A 26,971-nucleotide genomic window follows, 5' to 3' on the forward strand; every position below is an offset into this window, starting at 1 on the left:
AAATTACATCGTTTATGATTTTCGTATATTTCACATTTGTAATTAGTTAGATCAAAGTAAGTTCCATTTACATAATTGTAATATTTGAGCTGATTAACATCAAAAATCAGATCGGTGTATATTTACACTGTGTGCTTATTATAAGTACCTACTAAGTACATGGAAGAACCGTAACTTGTTTGACTTGAAACCACTGAGATCAACATTAAGTTCCTGTGTAAGGAAATTGCTACAATTTCTAATAATTTTACGGCTCATTCACGTAACTGTTAGACGAGGTACTCGACTAGTTTAAAGCCAGGATAGGAGCTCATATTAAGTCATATTCATGTGTAACAATGCGCGACATACAACGGCAAACTTTCAACTCTCACTTAGACTATGAGCCCCTAGCGTGGCTTGAAACTAGTCGACTTACCTCGTTGACCAGCAATGTAAATAAACCGTTAAATATAATAATATATAATTAATTTAAATGGCTCACGAGAGGTATTTAATATAAGGACAATTTGTATTACTAAGCACCTACTTACAGTTACAATAAATTCTAAGTTGGAAGGCTAAAGTGGCTACCTAATACAAGGTATAACGATATATAGACAACACCTTGGAGATGCATGCTTGGTGATGACTTGAACTACAAGTCGTGGTAATTATGTATACTTTATGAAGAGCAAATGTTGTAGTTTACACAAAAATGGTTCGCGTATCATCTTGTCTACTTTAATTTCTTAAACCTTAAATCGAAAATTAAGTCTCTGGCTTGAAACAGCGCCGGCAAGATAATGTGTTTACATTATTACAGCTTATATACTATGTAAGTACCAATCTACCTATATTTATTATTTCACATTTGATACAACCAACAAAAATGTAAGGACGAAGAGATTACTATATCAAACAAAGTAACTTACTTTTACAGACTTGAAAAGAAGGAAGGCCTATGTTGTTTTTACATCAAAAATGTCAAAATACCTGGATTTTATTTACACTTGAATCTGAAACAGTATTTACCTACATAAATTATTTGTACACATTCTACGAAATTATAATAATACTATGTACATGGAAGTTGGTAATTATGTGGACTTTTCAATAAAATAAGTACATACTTATAAAACATACCTAACTAAATCACATTTTAAAAATCAACTTTAGTAGGCCTCTACGAGAGAAACAGTTACAACATATACTTGTAGATTTATGCTGCCTCTGTCGTGTGTCATAATAATATTTAATAAAATACACATTGCGTAGCAGATACTCTAACAGTAATATTGTATATTCGCGATAAGATGTTTTAGCTTATTTTTCATGTTTAATTGTTTATAATAAACATTAGCACAGAGTACTTCCATTTACATTATAATGTTACATCCAGGTTCGGAAAAATACTACATATTATATTACATCTACCTACCTACCTACAAATAGCACAATTAGGTAAAATATTTAAGTACCTATTTAAACAATCTTAGAAGTCTTTTCTTTTCAAGTTACTTTTTTCAATATTTAAGTACATAATATATATCTTCTAATAAAAATATTGTACTTAAAACAGTAGTATGCTGGATAGTGTTTACGCCTGAATAGGCACAAATATGTTACACATTACATTAAGTAGCGCACAGTCTGTCCAGTCTCTCTCACTTGGCTACGCCGGTAGCGCAGGTACTGTTGTATCGACAATGTTACACCGAGTCGCGTTGATCGACTTACTTTACTGATGTGTCTCCTTTCGTCAGCACAGTGATAGCCGAGCGATTGTTCGCGAGCATCGACAAGCCAGTGCGCAGCCCTTTCTGCTTCTGTTTCCGGTTGGCTTTTTGTATTCTATTATTTTTGTGTAGATGCGGTGGTAGCGCCTTGCTAATTGGCCGGCTGTTTGGATCTTGCGTCAATATAACTTTTAGAAAATTGTGACTTGGCTGTTCACTAAATTTCTGCGCCGCAAATTGTAAGTGAAGCATTATTTTGTCGACCAACCTCTCGTAGACACCAACAGTACAGTTCCTGGCGTGGTCGAAGGGGTCTTGGACGCATAGTTTGACTTTTGTATTTATCTTTTTACGGACATCTAAAGTAACATGTTGCTTGTATAAATGAAACTCATCTGGAAGATCAAAATTTTCAAAACATTTTTTAGGGATCGCGCGTCCTAAATATGGTGAGATGACAAAGTCAGCAAAGTTGAATGTACTGAAACACTTGAAGAAGTCGCCCATCAGCTCGTACAGCGAGTCGGTGTTGGTGCCCTCGCCACGCATACTGTCATCGAACGCGGTGTTCCAGCCGTCCACCATGTAGGCCGGCACGTTCGCTTGCAGCCGATACACCGCGGGCAGAATGTTCTTCAGTTGCAAATAAAATACCACCATCATCATTAATGCATAATTGCCCATCCGATTGGTGCCTATAAAATTGTTTAGCCTAGCCCAGTATTTGATCAGAATGGCTAAGGGAAGGGCTCGTCTGTCCCAGTGCAGTAGGAAAGCGAGTAGTTTGCTATTGCGCACTCCGGCAGGGCTTTTGAAATTGACGTCACAATGACACTGAGTAGGGATATGGAAGAACTTGACTATGGGAACTTTAGCATTTGTGATGGCTAGTAGCTTAGTGAACTTAGTGTTGTATCGGCCTAGTATCCGCCTGGCGCGGACGACATGTTGGGGAGTGGGCAGCTCGCCGGGAGGCAGCGACACATAGCAGTCCACATCACTTGACTTTATCCCGAGCCCAGTCACCACCGAGCCAAACGGTTCAATCTGACAACCTGAAACCAATTCAAATAACTTTCAGATTTAGGCTGCAATGTGGTTAATTTTGTCACAGTTTGGAATTACAGGTCAGACAAAGTATTAATATTTTACATTAAGCAAACTCGTCAAAGAGTAAGTGGTGTAATATCATAGATTTTTTAAAATTATTAGACTAGATATAATATAAATGGATACTTTACCAGGTGACAATTGCTGCAGTGCAAATTCTAAGTCATCAAACAAGAGCTTCAGACCATGTACTCTTTCCGCAGTCAGTCTCACATATGACAAAATTTCTTGCACTTGGACATCAAAATCACCAATAAATTGTATATTTGATGTGTCCAGTATGTCATCTATGAAATAAAGCAACAGAGGAATTCATAAGTCATAAAACAAATACAATAGAATCTGTTTACTGCAACTCTTTATATCTTGACCAACCACTTAATATGAGTAGTTACATCTTAAAGTAACTGTTGATATTTAATAACAAAGGAGTAAAAACTGGGCAGTTGTTTTAAGAATAAGGGAAATAAAATCTGTGGTTATTATTTGAATGTGTTCGCAGGTAAGGTCAGTGGGCTGTGTTAGGGGTCTAGAATTCTAAAACATTTATTTACTTATGACAAGCACATTTTACCAAAACTATCCATCTATATACTACTATTTATATTTACTATAAAGTAAAGTAAGATTCAAGAAAAAAATATAATTTAGTTTGATTGTAATAGGACTATTTTCAAATCAAATTAAAAATAGTCAGCGTAATAGGTATAAGGTGTCATGGTTATAATTACCTTCCCAGTTCATGTTGTTTTCTTTAAGAGCAGCACTTTTCACTAAATAGTATTACAAACGACCCGAATTATCCCTTTATTATGAATTTTCAAGATTTCAACGTGTTTATTTTATTTTTATTGTCTGTCATTTACTTAGCTGTTTTGACTGCTGCTGTCACTTGTCAGCAGCGCAGTACTGTCAAAATTGTCTATGCTGTGTTAAATTGCCGCTGGTGGCCGGTCGGGCTGCGGGCTTTTATTTCACGTCATCTATAGATTTGAAATCCGACGAGTCTCAGGAAAAATTTGATTTTAGAATTTGAATTAGAATTTTAACTCTTTACCGATTCTAGACGGCCCTGTGTACCTGATGCCTACATAATCTTATATACGGGGTAGTAATGGAACATGTATAACACCTATTTGTCATATGGGTATGTGTGCAGATATAAAGGTAGTGGTGCAGGTACCCAGCCCTTCGAGTGTATGTGTGTAAATTATATAGTAGAGAATGCCAAATCCCTGTTCTAAAGCATGCCAAATATAATTAAACTTTATTATATTTTGTCAAGGATTTCAAATAATATATAAATTATAAGAATAATATAATTATATTACTACGCTCAGATGCCCGAACAGCTAGGTAAGCCGTTCCGTGCGAGAATCAAACCTACGACATGTTGTGCAGCAGCCAGTTGCCTAACCATTTTTAAGGGGGGAAAATCATCCAATTACTTGAGAGGGAGTGTCAGACTTTTACTGATTAAAAACCACCCTGTTCCTACTCCTGCTTTTCGAGCCAGAGCCCCGGTAAACCCGCTAGATAGTTCGCAGCCCCGGATCAGGCATCAGCCCTACTGGGTCCCATCTGTGGTGGCATATTGTCAAAACGAGGGAAAAATTAAACAACAATTTTAGTTGAAATTAAAATTTCTACAAACCGCATAAAAATAAATCGTAAGTGACTTAGCTTAATATTAAAATAAATTTGTATTCACTATGTCTATTGATAGAACGATTTTTACACTAAGTAAATAAAAGCTTAATGTCTCAAAACAGAACATAGTCTCTGTGTCACTTTAGCGCGCAGGCGACGCTCACGTCGCTGCCGGCGGCTACCGGCGCGGCCGCGGCCTTGTTGCTGGCGCCCGCCTCGCTAGTTACTAAACTTTCAGCATTTTTAAAGAAATTTTCTACATTTTTTGTCAACGTTACGTTTTTTTTATCACAATTTCCTGTATTTCTAGTCGAATTTTCTTCTGTGTTATTCTTCAAAATATCTACCCCTTTAATAGAGGTATCGTCTGTATTGTTGATGACCATGTCAGTTGTGTTCCTTGCTGTTGTTTCATTACAATTATTTTTTAAGGTTTCGTTACTTTGAGGGTAAGATCCGGTGTTAATTGTCAGAGTGTTTTGGGTTCTATCTGTTAATATATCCATGACACTTTGCGCCGTTGGGCTCGACGATACAGCTGTACTGCTAGTTGTTGTTTCTGCAGCGTTTGGCTCAATAGGTTGAGCAATTCGATGTGACTTCGGCAGGATTAAGATTTCCTCCTCATCGTCGTCGGAATCAATTTCACTAGTATGGTTGTTGGCTTCTAAAGTTTCAGCTATTTTGGTAGCAGTGTCCTTGCAATTGGGCATCGAGAAAGGTTTCAGTAACTCGGTTACCCAATTCTGCGTCACTGATATAAAGAACTTGCCAAATTCTCTGAATGCGTCGAGATCCCCAGATCCGAGTCTTATAGAGATGACGGCGCTTTTGGGCTCATGACAGTAAGTCATGGTCAACTGGAACTGAACATTAATGTCCTGTTTTTCTACATTAATCACTTCTTGTGTGATCCTTCCTTGTCTCTCCTCTAATGTCAAATCCATTTGGTTGTAGAGCCTGGAGAAAGATTTCCTCTTCCATATGGGTTTAGTCAAAGCGCCGCTGTATTTCTCTTTTTCCTTCTTAGTATCGGGGTTCACTTTCTCCTCGACCTTGCCGAGCTTGATCTTTAACATGTTCTCAAATATCTCCATCACCATGTCTCTCACTACAGACTTCCAGTCAAAGCTAATTATGGTATTTACGATCCTAGGGAACAAATTAACTCTGTATTCGGGGTGCGTTTTTCCACGTATCAGTTTAGGTTTCTGCAATAGGATAATTTTAAGAAATTCTTGACATCCATTTGTTTTTTCCTTCTCATACGCGTTAGCACAAAATTTGAAGTAAGTTTTGATATCCAGAGCTAATTTGCTGGTGATCGTGGAAGCCACATTATGGCATTGTTCGAAAGGGTCCTGCACGACCATCGCAGTCTGATACCTCATCGGCATGACGTAGTTGTTTAACACATTGTTCTTGTACAGGTCGAATTCCTTCGGCATATTGGCCGTGTCTTTGAATATCTCTCTTTTGATGGGAACGCCGAGGTACGGGCAAACGATCATCTCGTCGAAATTGAAAATGGAGTAATACTCGAAGAACCCACCCAGCAGCTCGGAGATGGAAGAAGTGTTGACGGTGGGGGGAAACTGCGCGGGGTCGGCGTTGAAGCCGGTGTTCCAGTGGTCCACCATGTAGGCGTGCTGCGGGTCGCGCTGCAGCCAGGCCACGGCGGGCAGCACGGCCGGCGCCTGCTGCAGGTAGAAGACCAGCAGCAGTATGAGCGCGTAGTTGGTGAGCTTGCCGGTGCCGGTGAGCTCGTGGGCCTTGGCCCAGTACTTCAGCAGCACGGCCAGCGGCAGCAGGCGCGCGTCGGCGTGCAGCAGCAGCGCCAGGAGCCGACTGTTCTGCGCGCCCAGCGGGGACTTGAACGTCACGTCGCAGTTGGTCTGCGTGGGGATGTGGTACAGCTTCACGATGGGCGTGTTGGCGCGCGGGATGGCGAGGATCTCTGCGAAGGTGCCGGGGTACTGCTGCAGCACGCGCTTGGCTTTGTTCACGTAGTTGCCGGTGGGCATGCGGAACTGGCCCGGGATGTTAATGAAGCAGTCCGCGTCGCTCGTTCTTATTCCCAGTCCAGTCGTTATCGAGCCGAATGGTATTGCTTTGCAACCTGATCGAAAACATATTTATAATAAGTAAAAACAAGTTAGATATAACATTAATATAACAACAAGTATTTTCTCTTTCATTAAAACATGCAGGAGAAAAAATATAACGCAATAACCTGGCCAGTGTGCTTGCAAAGCTAACTCGAGGTCGGAATACAATAAGCTGAGAGATTGTACTTCTTCCATCTTGAGCCTCACAGCAAATAGGATGTTGTCCAGCTGTGTGTGGAAGTCACCCGTCAGGTCGATCTTTTTGGGCTCCAATATGACTCCTATGGAATACAATAAAAATTGAGTGTTGCATTTTGCTAACATACCTAAAAATTATGCTATCCAACATCGCCTAAATAAAGGTAGGAGTACCTTAAAAGTATGTAATTGTCATATCATACATCTGTGAGATTTGTATAGCTATACCTTTCTTTTGCTAAGCGGAAACTCGCGCTTCGGCGTGGGTGGTTGATGTAGCGGTCGGCTGTCATCAGACTTTGTAGCGTACGGCTTCACTGCCAGGAAGTGGCCGTACACATGCAGTCGCTTGTTCGCACTCAAAGCTGTTCTCACTTCGTCTTCATTGGAGTATGTGAGAGTGGCAGACCAACTGTTGTATTTATCTATCCTCACATTGCCAAATTTTGCAAAAACGTCAAGTATATCTTGCGGCTGTGTGTAGTTCGGGTAACCTGTAATAGCCATATTTTACATTAGATACAGAGGAATAAAAGAAACGATGGTGTAAGTTTAGTTTAGTTGCTTACCAGAGACGAGAATCCTGCGTGAGGAGGGTGTGTGAGGGTGGGCGTCGGGCATGTCAGACACCGGCGGGCGGCGCCGCGCCGTGTTCCGCGCGCCCGCGCCCGTCGACGACGACGCGGTCGAGGTGGACACCTGCCCGGCTCTGTCCATGGCTCATGGGTACAGGGACTCACCTGGAAATATGCATTGCTCACTTAGTTGTAGCTATAAATACTATAATTTACAAAGAAAAGTAATAACAACGAATACATTAGAAAAAAGGGCACAAAATAAACAAGAAATAAAGTATTGACAACAAAAAAAGTCTAAATATTTGTTTAAATATTAAGAGTCCAAAACTAAACAAAGCATGGGCAGGCAAGGTTCAGGTAGTGTTTTTTTTACTAACGTAGAACTGCGAATTATTGTTTTACAAATAAAGGAACAGCAATTACAAAACCAAGTGTTAAGAGGCGAGAGTCACACATAATATATGACGACTTAAAATTGATAAAACCCTAAGAAACCTCTTGTTAATAATATTATCTAAAGTGTGTAAATGTATTTAGTTATCAATATTAGTTTAGTCAGAACATGTTAACAAAACTATTAGAAGATCAATAAGTGTGTTAACATAATAATGAGAAATACAGAAATGATGTAGTGCCAGTACAATACCTAGATTATAATGAATTACATATTACAACAATACAATTGGTTAGTGTATTGTAATGCAGTAACTTTTTAATACAGTATTTAAAAGTAGTTTTGGCGTCTTTTTTAGTCTCAAGAATTACTACTACAGAACTATACTATCATGAATTGGTAGAAGGGAATTTATGTCTTATACTATGTTTTAACAAATAAATAATGAGTATTTCATTTTGTATGTAATTAATAAGAAAAACAAAATAATTATAACTTACCAGTTCTAATATTTATGGCTTTCTCAAAGTATTTAGGTTCTAAATATCCTTGCTTATTACCACTGGTTAGGATGACACCATTTTCTGACTCAAAGAATGAAATACCATCTGCGAGTGCCCGGGAGAGATTTATGTATATGTGGACTTCAGTGTCCCGCCGCAGGCCACTTATCACGGAAGCATCATCTAATGTACCTTTTGCTAAATGTATGTGCTTCCGTTTCATACGACTCAAGCCTTCATTTTTTATTGCAGGCCAGCATTTTAAATATGTGCCATGAATCACAGTGCCGTATTTGGGCTGAAAAACAAAACATTTGTTAAAATATTTATAAGTGGGTATTTTTATAACAACTATTGTGAGACATACTAAATTAACTAAATAATCACGGAGTAGGCTGCGCGATGTCGCCGCGTCCACGCAAGCTCATAATGAAGAGTCCCTCTGTGACTCGAAACTAGGAGAGCTTTGCTCCATTAATGTATTGAGTAAACTGTAATTATTTACTTCATTTAGTTAAACGAAGTGGGTATTTGTTTAAAATATTTATACCCATTTGTTAAATGATTTATCTAAAGATCAGATGTTACTAATTTTCCAAATTCCATGCAGTGAACCCACAGGAAGTCAACTAGTAAAATATAAATAAATACCTGAGTGATGGGTGTAAGGTCAGCGTCAGTAACTTCACTAATAGTGTGTCCTTGGTTTGCTTTGATCTCTAGACAATTGGTAGACAGGTTCCTTCGCAGTTTAAACCTCTTCTTGTCATTATTATTAACAACTCTTTCAATGTCTGATGTGTTATATTTGCCTCTGAATATTTTATGTAGTAATATTTTGTTTACTTCTAAATATCCTTCAGGGCTGAAACAATTGATAAAATAAAACTTTAGAACAGGCACCACATAGCTACATAAAATACATAATAGCACTAACTTAGAACAGCTGTCTGACCACAACAAAGACAAAAACTTATGTTAAAACACCCCAAAATGCCACACCGCCACCATGGCCTACCCGATTGTTAACACTTGCTCGAACTGCAGCGCGAGTAGTTAAAGTTGAACGTGTTAACAATAGATGTTCAATGTGGAGCAAATATAATGCAAACACAGCTTAATTGACGTAACCAATTTGAGATGCGTTCGCTGTGTCGCGTATCAACTGCTACATTGACATTCAATGTTTGTATTTATGCAGTTGTAGGTAGACACAACTGTATGCACACTTCGAGATCTATAGCATACCACGATACACACCTTAATTTAAAACCTTCTTTGACTGCTCCGTGCCGTAGCAGCCACGATAATGATTTACTCAGTTGAATATCTTTATTATTCCTGCAAAAAAGATACTTCGTAAGTATAATCACAATAGTCGCCCCAATATTGCGCGTCCATAAGTCAACGTACATCTAATTTGTCAACGAAATAAGTTTGTAATGCCTACGATAATACTGGAATATGCTTGTGTTTCACACTAATTATAAAGTATGTACTATTTTGTCAATCAAGTCCTTCACGACTTGAAAATTTGCGAAATATGTTTTAAAACAGAAAACTAGAAAACAAAGGATGCGGTTGTCTTCGCAAAAAACGCATGCGTTATTTTCCCGTCGATTTGACAAGACGTCAGTCAATGTGTTTATTTTATAAAACGAGTTTAGAAAACAAGGTGATTAGTATTGCCAGGCGTAAATAATAATAAAAACAACAATAACGACGACGATGCAACGCGAATAAGCTTTAGCGACCTACGCGACTGACGCCTTGGATTAAGCTATGCCTTAGACTTTATTGTTTGAGGAGATAAGTAAAAGAAAGCCCTTAAAATTAAAAAAAAATATTAAGCCAGCCTTTCATTCCATATTCATTTAATGTTCTATACCGTGTAATGTAAAAGGAGTTGACTCATCTATACATTGAGGTTCTTTTATATGTGGCTAAATTTTTGAGTTCATGATAATACGACACTTTTTAAGTCTCGAAAGAGGCAAAGTAGTGCATATATTAAATGTAATATCCACTTTCCTTTAGTTGAACTACACAAACCGAGGCGCATCATTTATTTTTTCAATAAACCATAAATAAAGAAAGTATATATGGTAACACAGAAAGGTCGCTATTTTTTTATACAAGTATGACCACTATTACAAGTCAGATAGTGGTGAAAATGGCGTGGTTTGTTTTTATGAAACCATAGACAATTAATTTGAGGGGCGACTGAAAATAATAATACTATGTACATGGAAGTTGGTAATTATGTGGACTTTTCAATAAAATAAGTACATACTTATAAAACATACCTAACTAAATCACATTTTAAAAATCAACTTTAGTAGGCCTCTACGAGAGAAACAGTTACAACATATACTTGTAGATTTATGCTGCCTCTGTCGTGTGTCATAATAATATTTAATAAAATACACATTGCGTAGCAGATACTCTAACAGTAATATTGTATATTCGCGATAAGATGTTTTAGCTTATTTTTCATGTTTAATTGTTTATAATAAACATTAGCACAGAGTACTTCCATTTACATTATAATGTTACATCCAGGTTCGGAAAAATACTACATATTATATTACATCTACCTACCTACCTACAAATAGCACAATTAGGTAAAATATTTAAGTACCTATTTAAACAATCTTAGAAGTCTTTTCTTTTCAAGTTACTTTTTTCAATATTTAAGTACATAATATATATCTTCTAATAAAAATATTGTACTTAAAACAGTAGTATGCTGGATAGTGTTTACGCCTGAATAGGCACAAATATGTTACACATTACATTAAGTAGCGCACAGTCTGTCCAGTCTCTCTCACTTGGCTACGCCGGTAGCGCAGGTACTGTTGTATCGACAATGTTACACCGAGTCGCGTTGATCGACTTACTTTACTGATGTGTCTCCTTTCGTCAGCACAGTGATAGCCGAGCGATTGTTCGCGAGCATCGACAAGCCAGTGCGCAGCCCTTTCTGCTTCTGTTTCCGGTTGGCTTTTTGTATTCTATTATTTTTGTGTAGATGCGGTGGTAGCGCCTTGCTAATTGGCCGGCTGTTTGGATCTTGCGTCAATATAACTTTTAGAAAATTGTGACTTGGCTGTTCACTAAATTTCTGCGCCGCAAATTGTAAGTGAAGCATTATTTTGTCGACCAACCTCTCGTAGACACCAACAGTACAGTTCCTGGCGTGGTCGAAGGGGTCTTGGACGCATAGTTTGACTTTTGTATTTATCTTTTTACGGACATCTAAAGTAACATGTTGCTTGTATAAATGAAACTCATCTGGAAGATCAAAATTTTCAAAACATTTTTTAGGGATCGCGCGTCCTAAATATGGTGAGATGACAAAGTCAGCAAAGTTGAATGTACTGAAACACTTGAAGAAGTCGCCCATCAGCTCGTACAGCGAGTCGGTGTTGGTGCCCTCGCCACGCATACTGTCATCGAACGCGGTGTTCCAGCCGTCCACCATGTAGGGCGGCACGTTCGCTTGCAGCCGATACACCGCGGGCAGAATGTTCTTCAGTTGCAAATAAAATACCACCATCATCATTAATGCATAATTGCCCATCCGATTGGTGCCTATAAAATTGTTTAGCCTAGCCCAGTATTTGATCAGAATGGCTAAGGGAAGGGCTCGTCTGTCCCAGTGCAGTAGGAAAGCGAGTAGTTTGCTATTGCGCACTCCGGCAGGGCTTTTGAAATTGACGTCACAATGACACTGAGTAGGGATATGGAAGAACTTGACTATGGGAACTTTAGCATTTGTGATGGCTAGTAGCTTAGTGAACTTAGTGTTGTATCGGCCTAGTATCCGCCTGGCGCGGACGACATGTTGGGGAGTGGGCAGCTCGCCGGGAGGCAGCGACACGTAGCAGTCCACATCACTTGACTTTATCCCGAGCCCAGTCACCACCGAGCCAAACGGTTCAATCTGACAACCTGAAACCAATTCAAATAACTTTCAGATTTAGGCTGCAATGTGGTTAATTTTGTCACAGTTTGGAATTACAGGTCAGACAAAGTATTAATATTTTACATTAAGCAAACTCGTCAAAGAGTAAGTGGTGTAATATCATAGATTTTTTAAAATTATTAGACTAGATATAATATAAATGGATACTTTACCAGGTGACAATTGCTGCAGTGCAAATTCTAAGTCATCAAACAAGAGCTTCAGACCATGTACTCTTTCCGCAGTCAGTCTCACATATGACAAAATTTCTTGCACTTGGACATCAAAATCACCAATAAATTGTATATTTGATGTGTCCAGTATGTCATCTATGAAATAAAGCAACAGAGGAATTCATAAGTCATAAAACAAATACAATAGAATCTGTTTACTGCAACTCTTTATATCTTGACCAACCACTTAATATGAGTAGTTACATCTTAAAGTAACTGTTGATATTTAATAACAAAGGAGTAAAAACTGGGCAGTTGTTTTAAGAATAAGGGAAATAAAATCTGTGGTTATTATTTGAATGTGTTCGCAGGTAAGGTCAGTGGGCTGTGTTAGGGGTCTAGAATTCTAAAACATTTATTTACTTATGACAAGCACATTTTACCAAAACTATCCATCTATATACTACTATTTATATTTACTATAAAGTAAAGTAAGATTCAAGAAAAAAATATAATTTAGTTTGATTGTAATAGGACTATTTTCAAATCAAATTAAAAATAGTCAGCGTAATAGGTATAAGGTGTCATGGTTATAATTACCTTCCCAGTTCATGTTGTTTTCTTTAAGAGCAGCACTTTTCACTAAATAGTATTACAAACGACCCGAATTATCCCTTTATTATGAATTTTCAAGATTTCAACGTGTTTATTTTATTTTTATTGTCTGTCATTTACTTAGCTGTTTTGACTGCTGCTGTCACTTGTCAGCAGCGCAGTACTGTCAAAATTGTCTATGCTGTGTTAAATTGCCGCTGGTGGCCGGTCGGGCTGCGGGCTTTTATTTCACGTCATCTATAGATTTGAAATCCGACGAGTCTCAGGAAAAATTTGATTTTAGAATTTGAATTAGAATTTTAACTCTTTACCGATTCTAGACGGCCCTGTGTACCTGATGCCTACATAATCTTATATACGGGGTAGTAATGGAACATGTATAACACCTATTTGTCATATGGGTATGTGTGCAGATATAAAGGTAGTGGTGCAGGTACCCAGCCCTTCGAGTGTATGTGTGTAAATTATATAGTAGAGAATGCCAAATCCCTGTTCTAAAGCATGCCAAATATAATTAAACTTTATTATATTTTGTCAAGGATTTCAAATAATATATAAATTATAAGAATAATATAATTATATTACTACGCTCAGATGCCCGAACAGCTAGGTAAGCCGTTCCGTGCGAGAATCAAACCTACGACATGTTGTGCAGCAGCCAGTTGCCTAACCATTTTTAAGGGGGGAAAATCATCCAATTACTTGAGAGGGAGTGTCAGACTTTTACTGATTAAAAACCACCCTGTTCCTACTCCTGCTTTTCGAGCCAGAGCCCCGGTAAACCCGCTAGATAGTTCGCAGCCCCGGATCAGGCATCAGCCCTACTGGGTCCCATCTGTGGTGGCATATTGTCAAAACGAGGGAAAAATTAAACAACAATTTTAGTTGAAATTAAAATTTCTACAAACCGCATAAAAATAAATCGTAAGTGACTTAGCTTAATATTAAAATAAATTTGTATTCACTATGTCTATTGATAGAACGATTTTTACACTAAGTAAATAAAAGCTTAATGTCTCAAAACAGAACATAGTCTCTGTGTCACTTTAGCGCGCAGGCGACGCTCACGTCGCTGCCGGCGGCTACCGGCGCGGCCGCGGCCTTGTTGCTGGCGCCCGCCTCGCTAGTTACTAAACTTTCAGCATTTTTAAAGAAATTTTCTACATTTTTTGTCAACGTTACGTTTTTTTATCACAATTTCCTGTATTTCTAGTCGAATTTTCTTCTGTGTTATTCTTCAAAATATCTACCCCTTTAATAGAGGTATCGTCTGTATTGTTGATGACCATGTCAGTTGTGTTCCTTGCTGTTGTTTCATTACAATTATTTTTTAAGGTTTCGTTACTTTGAGGGTAAGATCCGGTGTTAATTGTCAGAGTGTTTTGGGTTCTATCTGTTAATATATCCATGACACTTTGCGCCGTTGGGCTCGACGATACAGCTGTACTGCTAGTTGTTGTTTTGCAGCGTTTGGCTCAATAGGTTGAGCAATTCGATGTGACTTCGGCAGGATTAAGATTTCCTCCTCATCGTCGTCGGAATCAATTTCACTAGTATGGTTGTTGGCTTCTAAAGTTTCAGCTATTTTGGTAGCAGTGTCCTTGCAATTGGGCATCGAGAAAGGTTTCAGTAACTCGGTTACCCAATTCTGCGTCACTGATATAAAGAACTTGCCAAATTCTCTGAATGCGTCGAGATCCCCAGATCCGAGTCTTATAGAGATGACGGCGCTTTTGGGCTCATGACAGTAAGTCATGGTCAACTGGAACTGAACATTAATGTCCTGTTTTTCTACATTAATCACTTCTTGTGTGATCCTTCCTTGTCTCTCCTCTAATGTCAAATCCATTTGGTTGTAGAGCCTGGAGAAAGATTTCCTCTTCCATATGGGTTTAGTCAAAGCGCCGCTGTATTTCTCTTTTTCCTTCTTAGTATCGGGGTTCACTTTCTCCTCGACCTTGCCGAGCTTGATCTTTAACATGTTCTCAAATATCTCCATCACCATGTCTCTCACTACAGACTTCCAGTCAAAGCTAATTATGGTATTTACGATCCTAGGGAACAAATTAACTCTGTATTCGGGGTGCGTTTTTCCACGTATCAGTTTAGGTTTCTGCAATAGGATAATTTTAAGAAATTCTTGACATCCATTTGTTTTTTCCTTCTCATACGCGTTAGCACAAAATTTGAAGTAAGTTTTGATATCCAGAGCTAATTTGCTGGTGATCGTGGAAGCCACATTATGGCATTGTTCGAAAGGGTCCTGCACGACCATCGCAGTCTGATACCTCATCGGCATGACGTAGTTGTTTAACACATTGTTCTTGTACAGGTCGAATTCCTTCGGCATATTGGCCGTGTCTTTGAATATCTCTCTTTTGATGGGAACGCCGAGGTACGGGCAAACGATCATCTCGTCGAAATTGAAAATGGAGTAATACTCGAAGAACCCACCCAGCAGCTCGGAGATGGAAGAAGTGTTGACGGTGGGGGGAAACTGCGCGGGGTCGGCGTTGAAGCCGGTGTTCCAGTGGTCCACCATGTAGGCGTGCTGCGGGTCGCGCTGCAGCCAGGCCACGGCGGGCAGCACGGCCGGCGCCTGCTGCAGGTAGAAGACCAGCAGCAGTATGAGCGCGTAGTTGGTGAGCTTGCCGGTGCCGGTGAGCTCGTGGGCCTTGGCCCAGTACTTCAGCAGCACGGCCAGCGGCAGCAGGCGCGCGTCGGCGTGCAGCAGCAGCGCCAGGAGCCGACTGTTCTGCGCGCCCAGCGGGGACTTGAACGTCACGTCGCAGTTGGTCTGCGTGGGGATGTGGTACAGCTTCACGATGGGCGTGTTGGCGCGCGGGATGGCGAGGATCTCTGCGAAGGTGCCGGGGTACTGCTGCAGCACGCGCTTGGCTTTGTTCACGTAGTTGCCGGTGGGCATGCGGAACTGGCCCGGGATGTTAATGAAGCAGTCCGCGTCGCTCGTTCTTATTCCCAGTCCAGTCGTTATCGAGCCGAATGGTATTGCTTTGCAACCTGATCGAAAACATATTTATAATAAGTAAAAACAAGTTAGATATAACATTAATATAACAACAAGTATTTTCTCTTTCATTAAAACATGCAGGAGAAAAAATATAACGCAATAACCTGGCCAGTGTGCTTGCAAAGCTAACTCGAGGTCGGAATACAATAAGCTGAGAGATTGTACTTCTTCCATCTTGAGCCTCACAGCAAATAGGATGTTGTCCAGCTGTGTGTGGAAGTCACCCGTCAGGTCGATCTTTTTGGGCTCCAATATGACTCCTATGGAATACAATAAAAATTGAGTGTTGCATTTTGCTAACATACCTAAAAATTATGCTATCCAACATCGCCTAAATAAAGGTAGGAGTACCTTAAAAGTATGTAATTGTCATATCATACATCTGTGAGATTTGTATAGCTATACCTTTCTTTTTGCTAAGCGGAAACTCGCGCTTCGGCGTGGGTGGTTGATGTAGCGGTCGGCTGTCATCAGACTTTGTAGCGTACGGCTTCACTGCCAGGAAGTGGCCGTACACATGCAGTCGCTTGTTCGCACTCAAAGCTGTTCTCACTTCGTCTTCATTGGAGTATGTGAGAGTGGCAGACCAACTGTTGTATTTATCTATCCTCACATTGCCAAATTTTGCAAAAACGTCAAGTATATCTTGCGGCTGTGTGTAGTTCGGGTAACCTGTAATAGCCATATTTTACATTAGATACAGAGGAATAAAAGAAACGATGGTGTAAGTTTAGTTTAGTTGCTTACCAGAGACGAGAATCCTGCGTGAGGAGGGTGTGTGAGGGTGGGCGTCGGGCATGTCAGACACCGGCGGGCGGCGCCGCGCCGTGTTCCGCGCGCCCGCGCCCGTCGACGACGACGCGGTCGAGGTGGACACCTGCCCGGCTCTGTCCATGGCTCATGGGTACAGGGACTCACCTGGAAATATGCATTGCTCACTTAGTTGTAGCTATAAATACTATAATTTACAAAGAAAAGTAATAACAACGAATACATTAGAAAAAAGGGCACAAAATAAACAAGAAATAAAGTATTGACAACAAAAAAAGTCTAAATATTTGTTTAAATATTAAGAGTCCAAAACTAAACAAAGCATGGGCAGGCAAGGTTCAGGTAGTGTTTTTTTTACTAACGTAGAACTGCGAATTATTGTTTTACAAATAAAGGAACAGCAATTACAAAACCAAGTGTTAAGAGGCGAGAGTCACACATAATATATGACGACTTAAAATTGATAAAACCCTAAGAAACCTCTTGTTAATAATATTATCTAAAGTGTGTAAATGTATTTAGTTATCAATATTAGTTTAGTCAGAACATGTTAACAAAACTATTAGAAGATCAATAAGTGTGTTAACATAATAATGAGAAATACAGAAATGATGTAGTGCCAGTACAATGCCTAGATTATAATGAATTACATATTACAACAATACAATTGGTTAGTGTATTGTAATGCAGTAACTTTTTAATACAGTATTTAAAAGTAGTTTTGGCGTCTTTTTTAGTCTCAAGAATTACTACTACAGAACTATACTATCATGAATTGGTAGAAGGGAATTTATGTCTTATACTATGTTTTAACAAATAAATAATGAGTATTTCATTTTGTATGTAATTAATAAGAAAAACAAAATAATTATAACTTACCAGTTCTAATATTTATGGCTTTCTCAAAGTATTTAGGTTCTAAATATCCTTGCTTATTACCACTGGTTAGGATGACACCATTTTCTGACTCAAAGAATGAAATACCATCTGCGAGTGCCCGGGAGAGATTTATGTATATGTGGACTTCAGTGTCCCGCCGCAGGCCACTTATCACGGAAGCATCATCTAATGTACCTTTTGCTAAATGTATGTGCTTCCGTTTCATACGACTCAAGCCTTCATTTTTTATTGCAGGCCAGCATTTTAAATATGTGCCATGAATCACAGTGCCGTATTTGGGCTGAAAAACAAAACATTTGTTAAAATATTTATAAGTGGGTATTTTTATAACAACTATTGTGAGACATACTAAATTAACTAAATAATCACGGAGTAGGCTGCGCGATGTCGCCGCGTCCACGCAAGCTCATAATGAAGAGTACCTCTGTGACTCGAAACTAGGAGAGCTTTGCTCCATTAATGTATTGAGTAAACTGTAATTATTTACTTCATTTAGTTAAACGAAGTGGGTATTTGTTTAAAATATTTATACCCATTTGTTAAATGATTTATCTAAAGATCAGATGTTACTAATTTTCCAAATTCCATGCAGTGAACCCACAGGAAGTCAACTAGTAAAATATAAATAAATACCTGAGTGATGGGTGTAAGGTCAGCGTCAGTAACTTCACTAATAGTGTGTCCTTGGTTTGCTTTGATCTCTAGACAATTGGTAGACAGGTTCCTTCGCAGTTTAAACCTCTTCTTGTCATTATTATTAACAACTCTTTCAATGTCTGATGTGTTATATTTGCCTCTGAATATTTTATGTAGTAATATTTTGTTTACTTCTAAATATCCTTCAGGGCTGAAACAATTGATAAAATAAAACTTTAGAACAGGCACCACATAGCTACATAAAATACATAATAGCACTAACTTAGAACAGCTGTCTGACCACAACAAAGACAAAAACTTATGTTAAAACACCCCAAAATGCCACACCGCCACCATGGCCTACCCGATTGTTAACACTTGCTCGAACTGCAGCGCGAGTAGTTAAAGTTGAACGTGTTAACAATAGATGTTCAATGTGGAGCAAATATAATGCAAACACAGCTTAATTGACGTAACCAATTTGAGATGCGTTCGCTGTGTCGCGTATCAACTGCTACATTGACATTCAATGTTTGTATTTATGCAGTTGTAGGTAGACACAACTGTATGCACACTTCGAGATCTATAGCATACCACGATACACACCTTAATTTAAAACCTTCTTTGACTGCTCCGTGCCGTAGCAGCCACGATAATGATTTACTCAGTTGAATATCTTTATTATTCCTGCAAAAAAGATACTTCGTAAGTATAATCACAATAGTCGCCCCAATATTGCGCGTCCATAAGTCAACGTACATCTAATTTGTCAACGAAATAAGTTTGTAATGCCTACGATAATACTGGAATATGCTTGTGTTTCACACTAATTATAAAGTATGTACTATTTTGTCAATCAAGTCCTTCACGACTTGAAAATTTGCGAAATATGTTTTAAAACAGAAAACTAGAAAACAAAGGATGCGGTTGTCTTCGCAAAAAACGCATGCGTTATTTTCCCGTCGATTTGACAAGACGTCAGTCAATGTGTTTATTTTATAAAACGAGTTTAGAAAACAAGGTGATTAGTATTGCCAGGCGTAAATAATAATAAAAACAACAATAACGACGACGATGCAACGCGAATAAGCTTTAGCGACCTACGCGACTGACGCCTTGGATTAAGCTATGCCTTAGACTTTATTGTTTGAGGAGATAAGTAAAAGAAAGCCCTTAAAATTAAAAAAAAATATTAAGCCAGCCTTTCATTCCATATTCATTTAATGTTCTATACCGTGTAATGTAAAAGGAGTTGACTCATCTATACATTGAGGTTCTTTTATATGTGGCTAAATTTTTGAGTTCATGATAATACGACACTTTTTAAGTCTCGAAAGAGGCAAAGTAGTGCATATATTAAATGTAATATCCACTTTCCTTTAGTTGAACTACACAAACCGAGGCGCATCATTTATTTTTTCAATAAACCATAAATAAAGAAAGTATATATGGTAACACAGAAAGGTCGCTATTTTTTTATACAAGTATGACCACTATTACAAGTCAGATAGTGGTGAAAATGGCGTGGTTTGTTTTTATGAAACCATAGACAACTAATTTGAGGGGCGACTGAAAATCGATGAAGTGTACGGAATAGACAATGAGGCATAGACTTAGGTCAGCTGACTTCATTTCTATCATTGGTCTTGTGATAAGTTGTGAACCTCCGCCATTCTCGGTCCGTCTTTTCCATCTTTCTCGTCCTGTGAGTTGTATTTTAAATATTAAATATTGTAATTCGTACTTTATTTAGCTTGTTTTTATAGGTGTATGTGTTATTGATTGTGGATATTCTTCCCTTTCTTCCTAAATTTTGGTAAGATTGTTCCTGATTCTGCCATAGTATTTTTCTTTGATACCATGTAATGTCACGCATTATTATATAGGATTTTTTGGGTTTTGGTTCAGTGTAGTTTGGTTTTGTATCATTATTATAACGAATTATGTGTAGATTCAACAATATTGTTGGTGTTAAGCTGTTAATGTAGCTTTATTTAGTTAATTACATCTCCACCCAATAATCATGTGATGTGATGAGATTTGTATCAGAACACTTGAGATTGTCCTATAAGTATTCTTACATACTGCTTTCTCGCAGTATAATAAGACAACGTAAAATTATGAGTTACTAGAAGATAAATCCATGAACATTTCCATTAATTAATCTAGTATAAGCTAAGCTTGTGTGTGATAACACCAGTGTTGGGTGTAAGCAATTGTTTGTCCAGGATCATCTCAAGTTTGTCTTGTTTCTAAATTAAACTCTTGATCAGTGTCAGCTTACTGACTCATTTGATTCTAATTGGAATCTTATTAGTAGATGGTGTATCTGAAATTGTGTAATATGAGGATACACATAGTAACCAGTTATAGGGTGACAAGCTTGATATATTATAGTGGACAGTATTCAGGAATCTCTTAGTATAATTATATGTTAAAGTATAAAGCTTTTTTCCAACTACTCCACTAGTTCCAATAGGGCTCTTATTATTCTTATTTTGTGTTTAAAATGATGAACAATGTTTATTAGAAAATGCATAAATGTTATATTTAAATGGTATGTTAGAATCAAGAATTCTTGAGCAGTAGATTTAGGTCATATGACCTGTAAATGTAGTTACTTAACAATAAAGTAAAATTGTTTTGTACTACAAAATAGTCGGATATTGTTTGCCAAAATTCTCTTATTAGGTATGTTATAATAATGTGATTACATAAAGTACTTAAATTATGAAACTTATCAGTTTCATTGAGAAGCAATAGTAATTTCAAAAAAGGCTTGTAATATTGATCATTAGTGTTTTGTATGAAAATTCAGGTTTGTATGAATAAAGTTTTCCATAAAATCACATATTATTACTATTTGACAGAATTTTCTTAAAAAATGACATTTGACATTGATGGATGAAACTGTTTATCAGTGCTCATTGATAAAAGCTAGGTCAGCTGATCTGCCAGTCTATGGTCTCAGTCCGATCAGCTACAAGGTACAGCTGCAGTTGCAATAGGTTAAATTCACTTTATTTTTACTAAAACTATGTGTGTCATAGAATTTTTGAAATTTGTTTAAATTAGTGGCTTTTAGAAGAATTTCTGGGTTCTTGGGTTTTCTCTCCTGACTCCATAATTCCAGAACTCCAGAACACACGAACAAATTTCCACAGTTTTGCATTCATTGAAAAGGTCTCTGGCTCCGGGAGGCAAAGCAAAGAAAATTCTGGAAAAAATCAAGAGAAAAGCAGGAATAGCAGGGAAGATTGTTGGTAGTGAAACGGAGTTATATGTTTTTGAGTTAGTGTGTGCAAATATTGGCAGAATCAAGTGCAATCTTCTTATTGTGTTGTAGTATTTAATTTTTATGTCTGTGCTGAATGGTTTGCTTTTAATTATGGACTCAAGTTATTAAGTACTCCACAGATAACGCTGGTGGTATAACTGGAGTGTTTCACTTAATTAGAATTTTATTATTAAATCAATTACCATTTGAGGACACCTACAATGTAATCCTTGTCTATATTTTAATAATGTGCAATATCTGTCAGCAGGTAAAGAATTAATAATTCAAAATGAGCAAAAGCGGTTTGAAGACAATCGCTGATGAGGACAGGGAGGAAAAGTTCGGATTCGTCTTCGCCGTATCCGGACCCGGTATGTACATTATACAATATGCTACATTCATCACCTACATTGCCTACTATCTTTGTCCGAAAATCAAACAATAGTATCGACTTCTCTGCTTACCCCCTTGGGGTATAAAAGGCGTTATTTTTTATGTCATAATGAAGTTAAGCTGTGATTCAGCAAAAGAAAAGCCTTTTGATAGCTCTGTTAATGTCGATAAATATCCAGGTCATAATTTTTCACGAAATATAGGTCAACACTGTGGACGGTTCTTACGTCACTGTAAGGCGTATTTGGCACTAGTTTCTGTTTATTATGCACCACCATTACGTTGTCACATCTTTTATATTAATGTCGGAAACAAGATGTAATGATATTGTAACGAAAGAGGTACTTGTAATAGCAGGGCTCAGTACGAGTTTCTTCTACGTTGAACAAGATCGATAAAAGAATGCGTTAGGTGCCTTGATTGACCGGGTGCAATGAACCAACCAATCAGAGCGTCGAATGCGTTTTCGTTTTGATCTCGTTAAACGTAACTTGTTTCAAACAAGTTTGTATTACGTTTAACCATGGTACCATAACCATAACCATAGTCAGCCATGGATTTTTGGGTGCGAGTCCAAATAATGTGATTAATATAAATATTTCAGACTTTTTATCATTTCTTAACCCCATATTTTGAAATAATTATTTTGCTGATAGAACGTAAATGAAAATGATTAAATTGGAATTATTTTAACTACTATAGTCGTAACGGCGGAGAAAATGTCCGGATCGGCTATGTACGAGTTGGTGCGTGTCGGCTACCACGAGCTGGTCGGAGAGATCATCCGTCTTGAGGGTGACATGGCCACCATCCAGGTACGTCCTTCTCAATACTCTATAGAAAACAAGATAAATTCCAATACCCTGACAAGTTCTTTATTAAACCGTGCATAATAGTTTTAAATGTAGCTCAAACGATTAAAAAACTTCAACTTAGTTATGTTTTTGAAGTCGGTTAATATAATTGATATAAAAAACCTGCTCCTAAGTGTAACAACCTCTTCTCTGATAATCGCATCAAAATCGGTCGACCCAATAGCGACATAATCGCGAACAGAACTTTTTTGAAGTCAGTTAGAAAAATAAATCGTAATCTATACAATGTTAATAACACAGGTATACGAAGAAACATCAGGTGTAACTGTAGGTGACCCCGTGCTGCGTACCGGCAAGCCCCTGTCCGTAGAGCTGGGTCCTGGTATCCTCGGCTCCATCTTTGACGGTATCCAGCGGCCACTGAAGGACATCAACGAGCTCACACAGTCCATCTACATCCCCAAGGGTGTCAACGTACCCTGCCTTGGACGTGATGTCACCTGGGAATTCAACCCCTTGAATGTTAAGGTGGGTACAGTAAAGAATGGGTTTTATACAAGATATATTATGTATAAAATATTTGATAATTCTTTTTGTACATCTAGTTCTAGAATAGAAGAATAATAATAGTTAAACATTTGTTTATCAGGTCGGCTCCCACATCACCGGAGGAGACTTGTACGGTATCGTACACGAGAACACATTGGTTAAGCATAAGATGTTGATCCCACCCAAGGCCAAGGGTACCGTCACCTACGTCGCGCCCTCCGGCAACTACAAAGTCACTGTAAGTATTGTAATATGATTTAGTAGGGTGAAAATATAATTACATAATTAAGCTTTTAATTATGTTCATGATAAAGTGCTTTTCTCACACGAAGAAAGGAGGAGCGTCAATCAACCAACACGCAATGTCGGTGTCGTAATTTCATGACCTTGCCTAAATGCTCAACTGGCAGATTTCAAACTTAAATTAAAAGTTATTAAACCAGTCACAAAATCCCAATATGTGTTTGTGTGTAGTTTGAAAAGTGTACATGAGCTTTGTGTGTGCAGGACGTAGTGTTGGAGACGGAGTTCGACGGCGAGAAGGAGAAGTACACCATGTTGCAAGTATGGCCGGTGCGCCAGCCCCGCCCCGTCACTGAGAAGCTGCCCGCCAACCACCCCCTGCTCACCGGACAGAGAGTGCTCGACTCTCTCTTCCCGTATGTACCACTTACTTCTTCCAGTAGAACAAGCAGTTAGCGGCTGAGCGACATACACGGACCGCTCGAGCGGTCGGCGTCGACTGCTCGAGCCGTCGGTTGTTGACGGCTCGAGCAGTTGGGTACACGCTACCCAACTGCTCGAGCAGTTGATTTTCTTTGATTATTTCGGAGAGCTGTCGACTGCTCTAGAGCAGTCAACGGCTCGAGCAGTTCGTGTATGCCTCACAACTGCTCGCTAGCGGTCGACGGCACGATGGAAAGCATTGTGCAATCTTGGAATTTCCCTGTTCTATGATTTCATATCCAGTTATCCACAGCATAACAGATATTTGTGTATTATTCATAGAAAAAGATATTGTTCCATGCCATACACAAAGTCGTGAATCGTAAACATAGCAGCCACTGCACCAACACTGAACGTTTTTGTTTGTATTGAAACATAATAATGTTTGTTGTGCAGTTGTGTCCAGGGTGGTACCACGGCCATCCCCGGCGCCTTCGGTTGTGGCAAGACTGTCGTCTCACAGGCTCTGTCCAAGTACTCCAACTCTGACGTCATCATCTACGTCGGATGCGGTGAACGTGGTATGTACCATTGTCTAAGTCATAGAAAAATATATGTTTAGTCTGGAATACTATGTATTTACATAGTATTCCATATATTTTACATACATGTATATTTTACAAGTAGAACGCCAGTTAACTAGTTGTATTATTGTGCAGGTAACGAGATGTCTGAGGTACTGCGTGACTTCCCCGAGCTGACGGTGGAGATCGAGGGCATGACCGAGTCCATCATGAAGCGTACCGCGCTCGTCGCCAACACCTCCAACATGCCTGTAGCCGCCCGAGAGGCTTCCATCTACACCGGTAACTTATTTTCTGTTACGATACTAACCCCTGTATATTGGCTGCGTGTAGTAGTGACAGACATGATTATAATATAATCTTATTTCGCCAGGTATCACCCTCTCCGAGTACTTCCGTGACATGGGTTACAACGTGTCCATGATGGCTGACTCCACCTCTCGTTGGGCCGAGGCTCTTCGTGAGATCTCAGGTCGTCTGGCTGAGATGCCTGCCGACTCCGGTTACCCCGCCTACCTGGGAGCCCGTCTGGCCTCGTTCTACGAGCGTGCCGGACGTGTGAAGTGCCTGGGTAACCCCGACAGGGAGGGCTCCGTGTCCATCGTGGGCGCCGTGTCGCCGCCCGGAGGTGACTTCTCCGACCCCGTGACGGCCGCCACGCTGGGTATCGTGCAGGTGTTCTGGGGGTTGGACAAGAAGCTCGCGCAGCGCAAGCACTTCCCCGCCATCAACTGGCTCATCTCCTACAGCAAGTACATGCGAGCGCTGGATGACTTCTATGAGAAGAACTACCCCGAGTTCGTGCCCCTCAGGACCAAGGTATGCATCCTCCACCCTTGTGTTCATATCCTTGAAAAATTATAATAATATTACAATAAATTAATTTTTGTTTTGTTCGATCAGGTCAAGGAGATCCTGCAGGAAGAAGAGGATCTCTCAGAAATCGTGCAGCTGGTCGGTAAGGCGTCGCTTGCCGAGACTGACAAAATCACCCTTGAGGTTGCCAAGCTGCTCAAAGACGACTTCTTGCAACAAAACAGGTAATTACTTGATTTTACTTAAAATATAATAATCTTATTAGAACAGTCGAGTATAATTAATTAGTATAAGTGACACATGTTAGATATAATGTAAGAAATGGTATTGTCTGTCTCCCGCAGCTACTCGTCATACGATCGTTTCTGTCCGTTCTACAAGACCGTGGGCATGTTGAAGAACATCATCGCATTCTACGACATGTCCCGACACGCCGTCGAGTCCACCGCGCAGTCCGACAACAAGGTCACCTGGAACGTCATCCGTGACGCCATGGGCAACGTACTCTACCAGCTCTCCTCCATGAAGTTCAAGGACCCCGTGAAAGAAGGCGAGGCTAAGATCAAGGCAGACTTCGACCAACTCCTGGAAGACATGGCGGCCGCCTTCCGCAACCTCGAGGACTAGACGTCCCCCGGCCGCGACCACCGCGCCCCGCACACGCCTGCCTCTACTAACGATGGGGAGACGGACACTACTGGCGTGGTCGCTTAACTATATCATAGGCGACAGTGCTACGCGAGAGCGTATTGTTAATACACTAAATAGACATAAATAAATGTGTTAAAGTCTACGTAGTGTGAATAGGTTTAATTATATTATTACTCGTATTTCAATGCAGAATTCGTAATTCCAATTGTTGAAATTGAAAGGAACGCCGCGCGCCAGGCCGCTGGACAACCCGCTCCATTTGTAAATACACGAACAAATGCCGGCGGCCCGCCGCGCCAACGTTCGCAGTTAATTAGTTGTTATTTATATACAGATATATACATACTATTTATACACTAACAATCAATTATTTTATGCCCGTTTGTACTTCGCGTGTTAAACAAATCATTATATCGAGTACCCTCTTGCATTCCACGTTATTATTAGAGTTTAATCGAAGTAACATGTTTTTGTTGAAAAAAATAAAAGCAACAGTTTTTTTACGCTTTTCGTGTCTCGATATCATTGTTACCAGCATTTTGATGTACCGGAAATGTATAAGAGTTCAGTATTATGTTTACTTTGATAGTTCTCGCTGTGTTAGCTAGCGGCGTCTTGTACAAAAATCATGCGCTATAATAACGTATAGTTACTTGCTGTTTGAACCTCTGTGAAGTTACGTGTTGAGGAGACGAAAGTTATAAATAAATACAATAAAGTGTATATATTGGTGTTTCATTTCCCTGTTATACGAGCTAACGATAATTCCTTGTAGTTGCACGCTACTGGGCTGTAAATGAACCATCGGCCTGTGCATCGGCATCGGTGTTATTACAATCTTTGCTTACATTTTCTCAAAGGGGGTAAG

General features: G+C 39.2%; 4 protein-coding genes across 16 annotated transcripts; 1 reads left to right on the plus strand and 3 right to left on the minus strand.

Annotated features, from left to right (window-relative positions):
* Positions 1-8: 8 nt before the first annotated feature.
* LOC118267503 (uncharacterized) lies at positions 9-13,762 on the minus strand. 4 transcript variants are annotated; one of them, XR_007705352.1, is made up of 4 exons: positions 13,000-13,762; positions 12,400-12,555; positions 10,628-12,213; positions 9-1,192 (listed from the first exon to the last, which is right to left on the minus strand). XR_007705352.1 is itself a non-coding variant. In XM_050694170.1 (3 exons), the coding sequence occupies exons 1-3, from the start codon at positions 13,010-13,012 to the stop codon at positions 1,716-1,718; spliced, it is 1,227 nt and encodes a 408-aa protein (XP_050550127.1). In that variant the 5' UTR covers positions 13,013-13,244; the 3' UTR covers positions 9-1,715. The 4 variants fall into 4 exon arrangements, 3 of the variants coding, with proteins under 3 accessions (XP_050550127.1, XP_035437433.2, XP_050550126.1); XM_050694170.1 differs by lacking the exons at positions 10,628-12,213; positions 12,400-12,555 and adding an exon at positions 2,960-3,115 and having other exon boundaries at positions 9-2,773; positions 13,000-13,244; XM_035581540.2 differs by lacking the exons at positions 10,628-12,213; positions 12,400-12,555; positions 13,000-13,762 and adding exons at positions 2,960-3,115; positions 3,560-3,805 and having other exon boundaries at positions 9-2,773.
* Positions 4,454-18,880, minus strand: LOC118267519 (speckle targeted PIP5K1A-regulated poly(A) polymerase). Of its 4 annotated transcripts, none has more exons than XM_050694166.1 (7): positions 18,717-18,879; positions 18,350-18,563; positions 17,696-17,996; positions 16,793-16,963; positions 16,451-16,717; positions 6,712-6,867; positions 4,454-6,597 (listed from the first exon to the last, which is right to left on the minus strand). In XM_050694166.1, exons 4-7 carry the CDS (start codon positions 16,938-16,940, stop codon positions 4,616-4,618), a joined length of 2,553 nt encoding a protein of 850 aa, XP_050550123.1. In that variant the 5' UTR covers positions 16,941-16,963; positions 17,696-17,996; positions 18,350-18,563; positions 18,717-18,879; the 3' UTR covers positions 4,454-4,615. The 4 variants fall into 4 exon arrangements, with proteins under 4 accessions (XP_050550123.1, XP_050550122.1, XP_050550124.1 ...); XM_050694165.1 differs by lacking the exon at positions 6,712-6,867 and adding an exon at positions 16,150-16,305; XM_050694167.1 differs by lacking the exon at positions 6,712-6,867 and adding an exon at positions 16,150-16,305 and having other exon boundaries at positions 18,636-18,865.
* LOC126910746 (tRNA 2'-phosphotransferase 1) lies at positions 7,023-19,338 on the minus strand. Of its 2 annotated transcripts, none has more exons than XM_050694171.1 (6): positions 19,112-19,338; positions 9,520-9,600; positions 8,911-9,124; positions 8,257-8,557; positions 7,354-7,524; positions 7,023-7,278 (listed from the first exon to the last, which is right to left on the minus strand). In XM_050694171.1, coding segments are annotated over exons 1-5 (618 nt in total). In that variant the 5' UTR covers positions 19,114-19,338; the 3' UTR covers positions 7,023-7,278; positions 7,354-7,504. The 2 variants fall into 2 exon arrangements, with proteins under 2 accessions (XP_050550128.1, XP_050550129.1); XM_050694172.1 differs by lacking the exon at positions 19,112-19,338 and adding an exon at positions 9,673-9,892.
* A 571-nt stretch (positions 19,339-19,909) lies between these two features.
* LOC118267501 (V-type proton ATPase catalytic subunit A) lies at positions 19,910-26,826 on the plus strand. Of its 6 annotated transcripts, none has more exons than XM_035581534.2 (11): positions 19,910-20,057; positions 21,898-22,000; positions 22,725-22,837; positions 23,138-23,365; positions 23,487-23,624; positions 23,894-24,045; positions 24,509-24,633; positions 24,772-24,918; positions 25,010-25,455; positions 25,540-25,676; positions 25,797-26,826. In XM_035581534.2, exons 2-11 carry the CDS (start codon positions 21,919-21,921, stop codon positions 26,077-26,079), a joined length of 1,851 nt encoding a protein of 616 aa, XP_035437427.1. In that variant the 5' UTR covers positions 19,910-20,057; positions 21,898-21,918; the 3' UTR covers positions 26,080-26,826. The 6 variants fall into 6 exon arrangements, with proteins under 6 accessions (XP_035437427.1, XP_035437428.1, XP_035437430.1 ...); XM_035581535.2 differs by having other exon boundaries at positions 19,940-20,057; positions 21,895-22,000; XM_035581537.2 differs by having other exon boundaries at positions 20,026-20,168; positions 21,895-22,000.
* The last annotated feature ends 145 nt before the right edge of the window (positions 26,827-26,971 follow it).

The sequence above is a fragment of the Spodoptera frugiperda genome, chromosome 6, assembly GCF_023101765.2.
Source record: "Spodoptera frugiperda isolate SF20-4 chromosome 6, AGI-APGP_CSIRO_Sfru_2.0, whole genome shotgun sequence".
NCBI classification, from domain to species: Eukaryota; Metazoa; Arthropoda; class Insecta; order Lepidoptera; family Noctuidae; genus Spodoptera; species Spodoptera frugiperda.

What these genes read in the sequence shown, in the direction of transcription:
- LOC118267501 (XM_035581534.2), top strand. Translation starts at nt 21,919, where the DNA reads ATGAGCAAAAGCGGTTTGAAGACAATCGCTGATGAGGACAGGGAGGAA. An exon ending in CTTCGCCGTATCCGGACCCG is followed by an intron (nt 22,001 to 22,724) that starts GTATGTACATTA and finishes TAACTACTATAG; the next exon opens with TCGTAACGGCGGAGAAAATG. An exon ending in TCAACCCCTTGAATGTTAAG is followed by an intron (nt 23,366 to 23,486) that starts GTGGGTACAGTA and finishes TTTGTTTATCAG; the next exon opens with GTCGGCTCCCACATCACCGG.
- LOC118267503 (XM_050694170.1), bottom strand. An exon ending in ACTGCAGCAATTGTCACCTG is followed by an intron (nt 2,774 to 2,959) that starts GTAAAGTATCCA and finishes AATTGGTTTCAG; the next exon opens with GTTGTCAGATTGAACCGTTT.
- LOC126910746 (XM_050694171.1), bottom strand. An exon ending in AAAGAAGGTTTTAAATTAAG is followed by an intron (nt 9,125 to 9,519) that starts GTGTGTATCGTG and finishes CAATTGTTTCAG; the next exon opens with CCCTGAAGGATATTTAGAAG. An exon ending in ACCTTACACCCATCACTCAG is followed by an intron (nt 8,558 to 8,910) that starts GTATTTATTTAT and finishes TTTGTTTTTCAG; the next exon opens with CCCAAATACGGCACTGTGAT.
- LOC118267519 (XM_050694166.1), bottom strand. Translation starts at nt 16,940, where the DNA reads ATGGACAGAGCCGGGCAGGTGTCCACCTCGACCGCGTCGTCGTCGACG. An exon ending in ACGCAGGATTCTCGTCTCTG is followed by an intron (nt 16,718 to 16,792) that starts GTAAGCAACTAA and finishes TGGCTATTACAG; the next exon opens with GTTACCCGAACTACACACAG. An exon ending in TTTGCAAGCACACTGGCCAG is followed by an intron (nt 6,598 to 6,711) that starts GTTATTGCGTTA and finishes GTTTTCGATCAG; the next exon opens with GTTGCAAAGCAATACCATTC.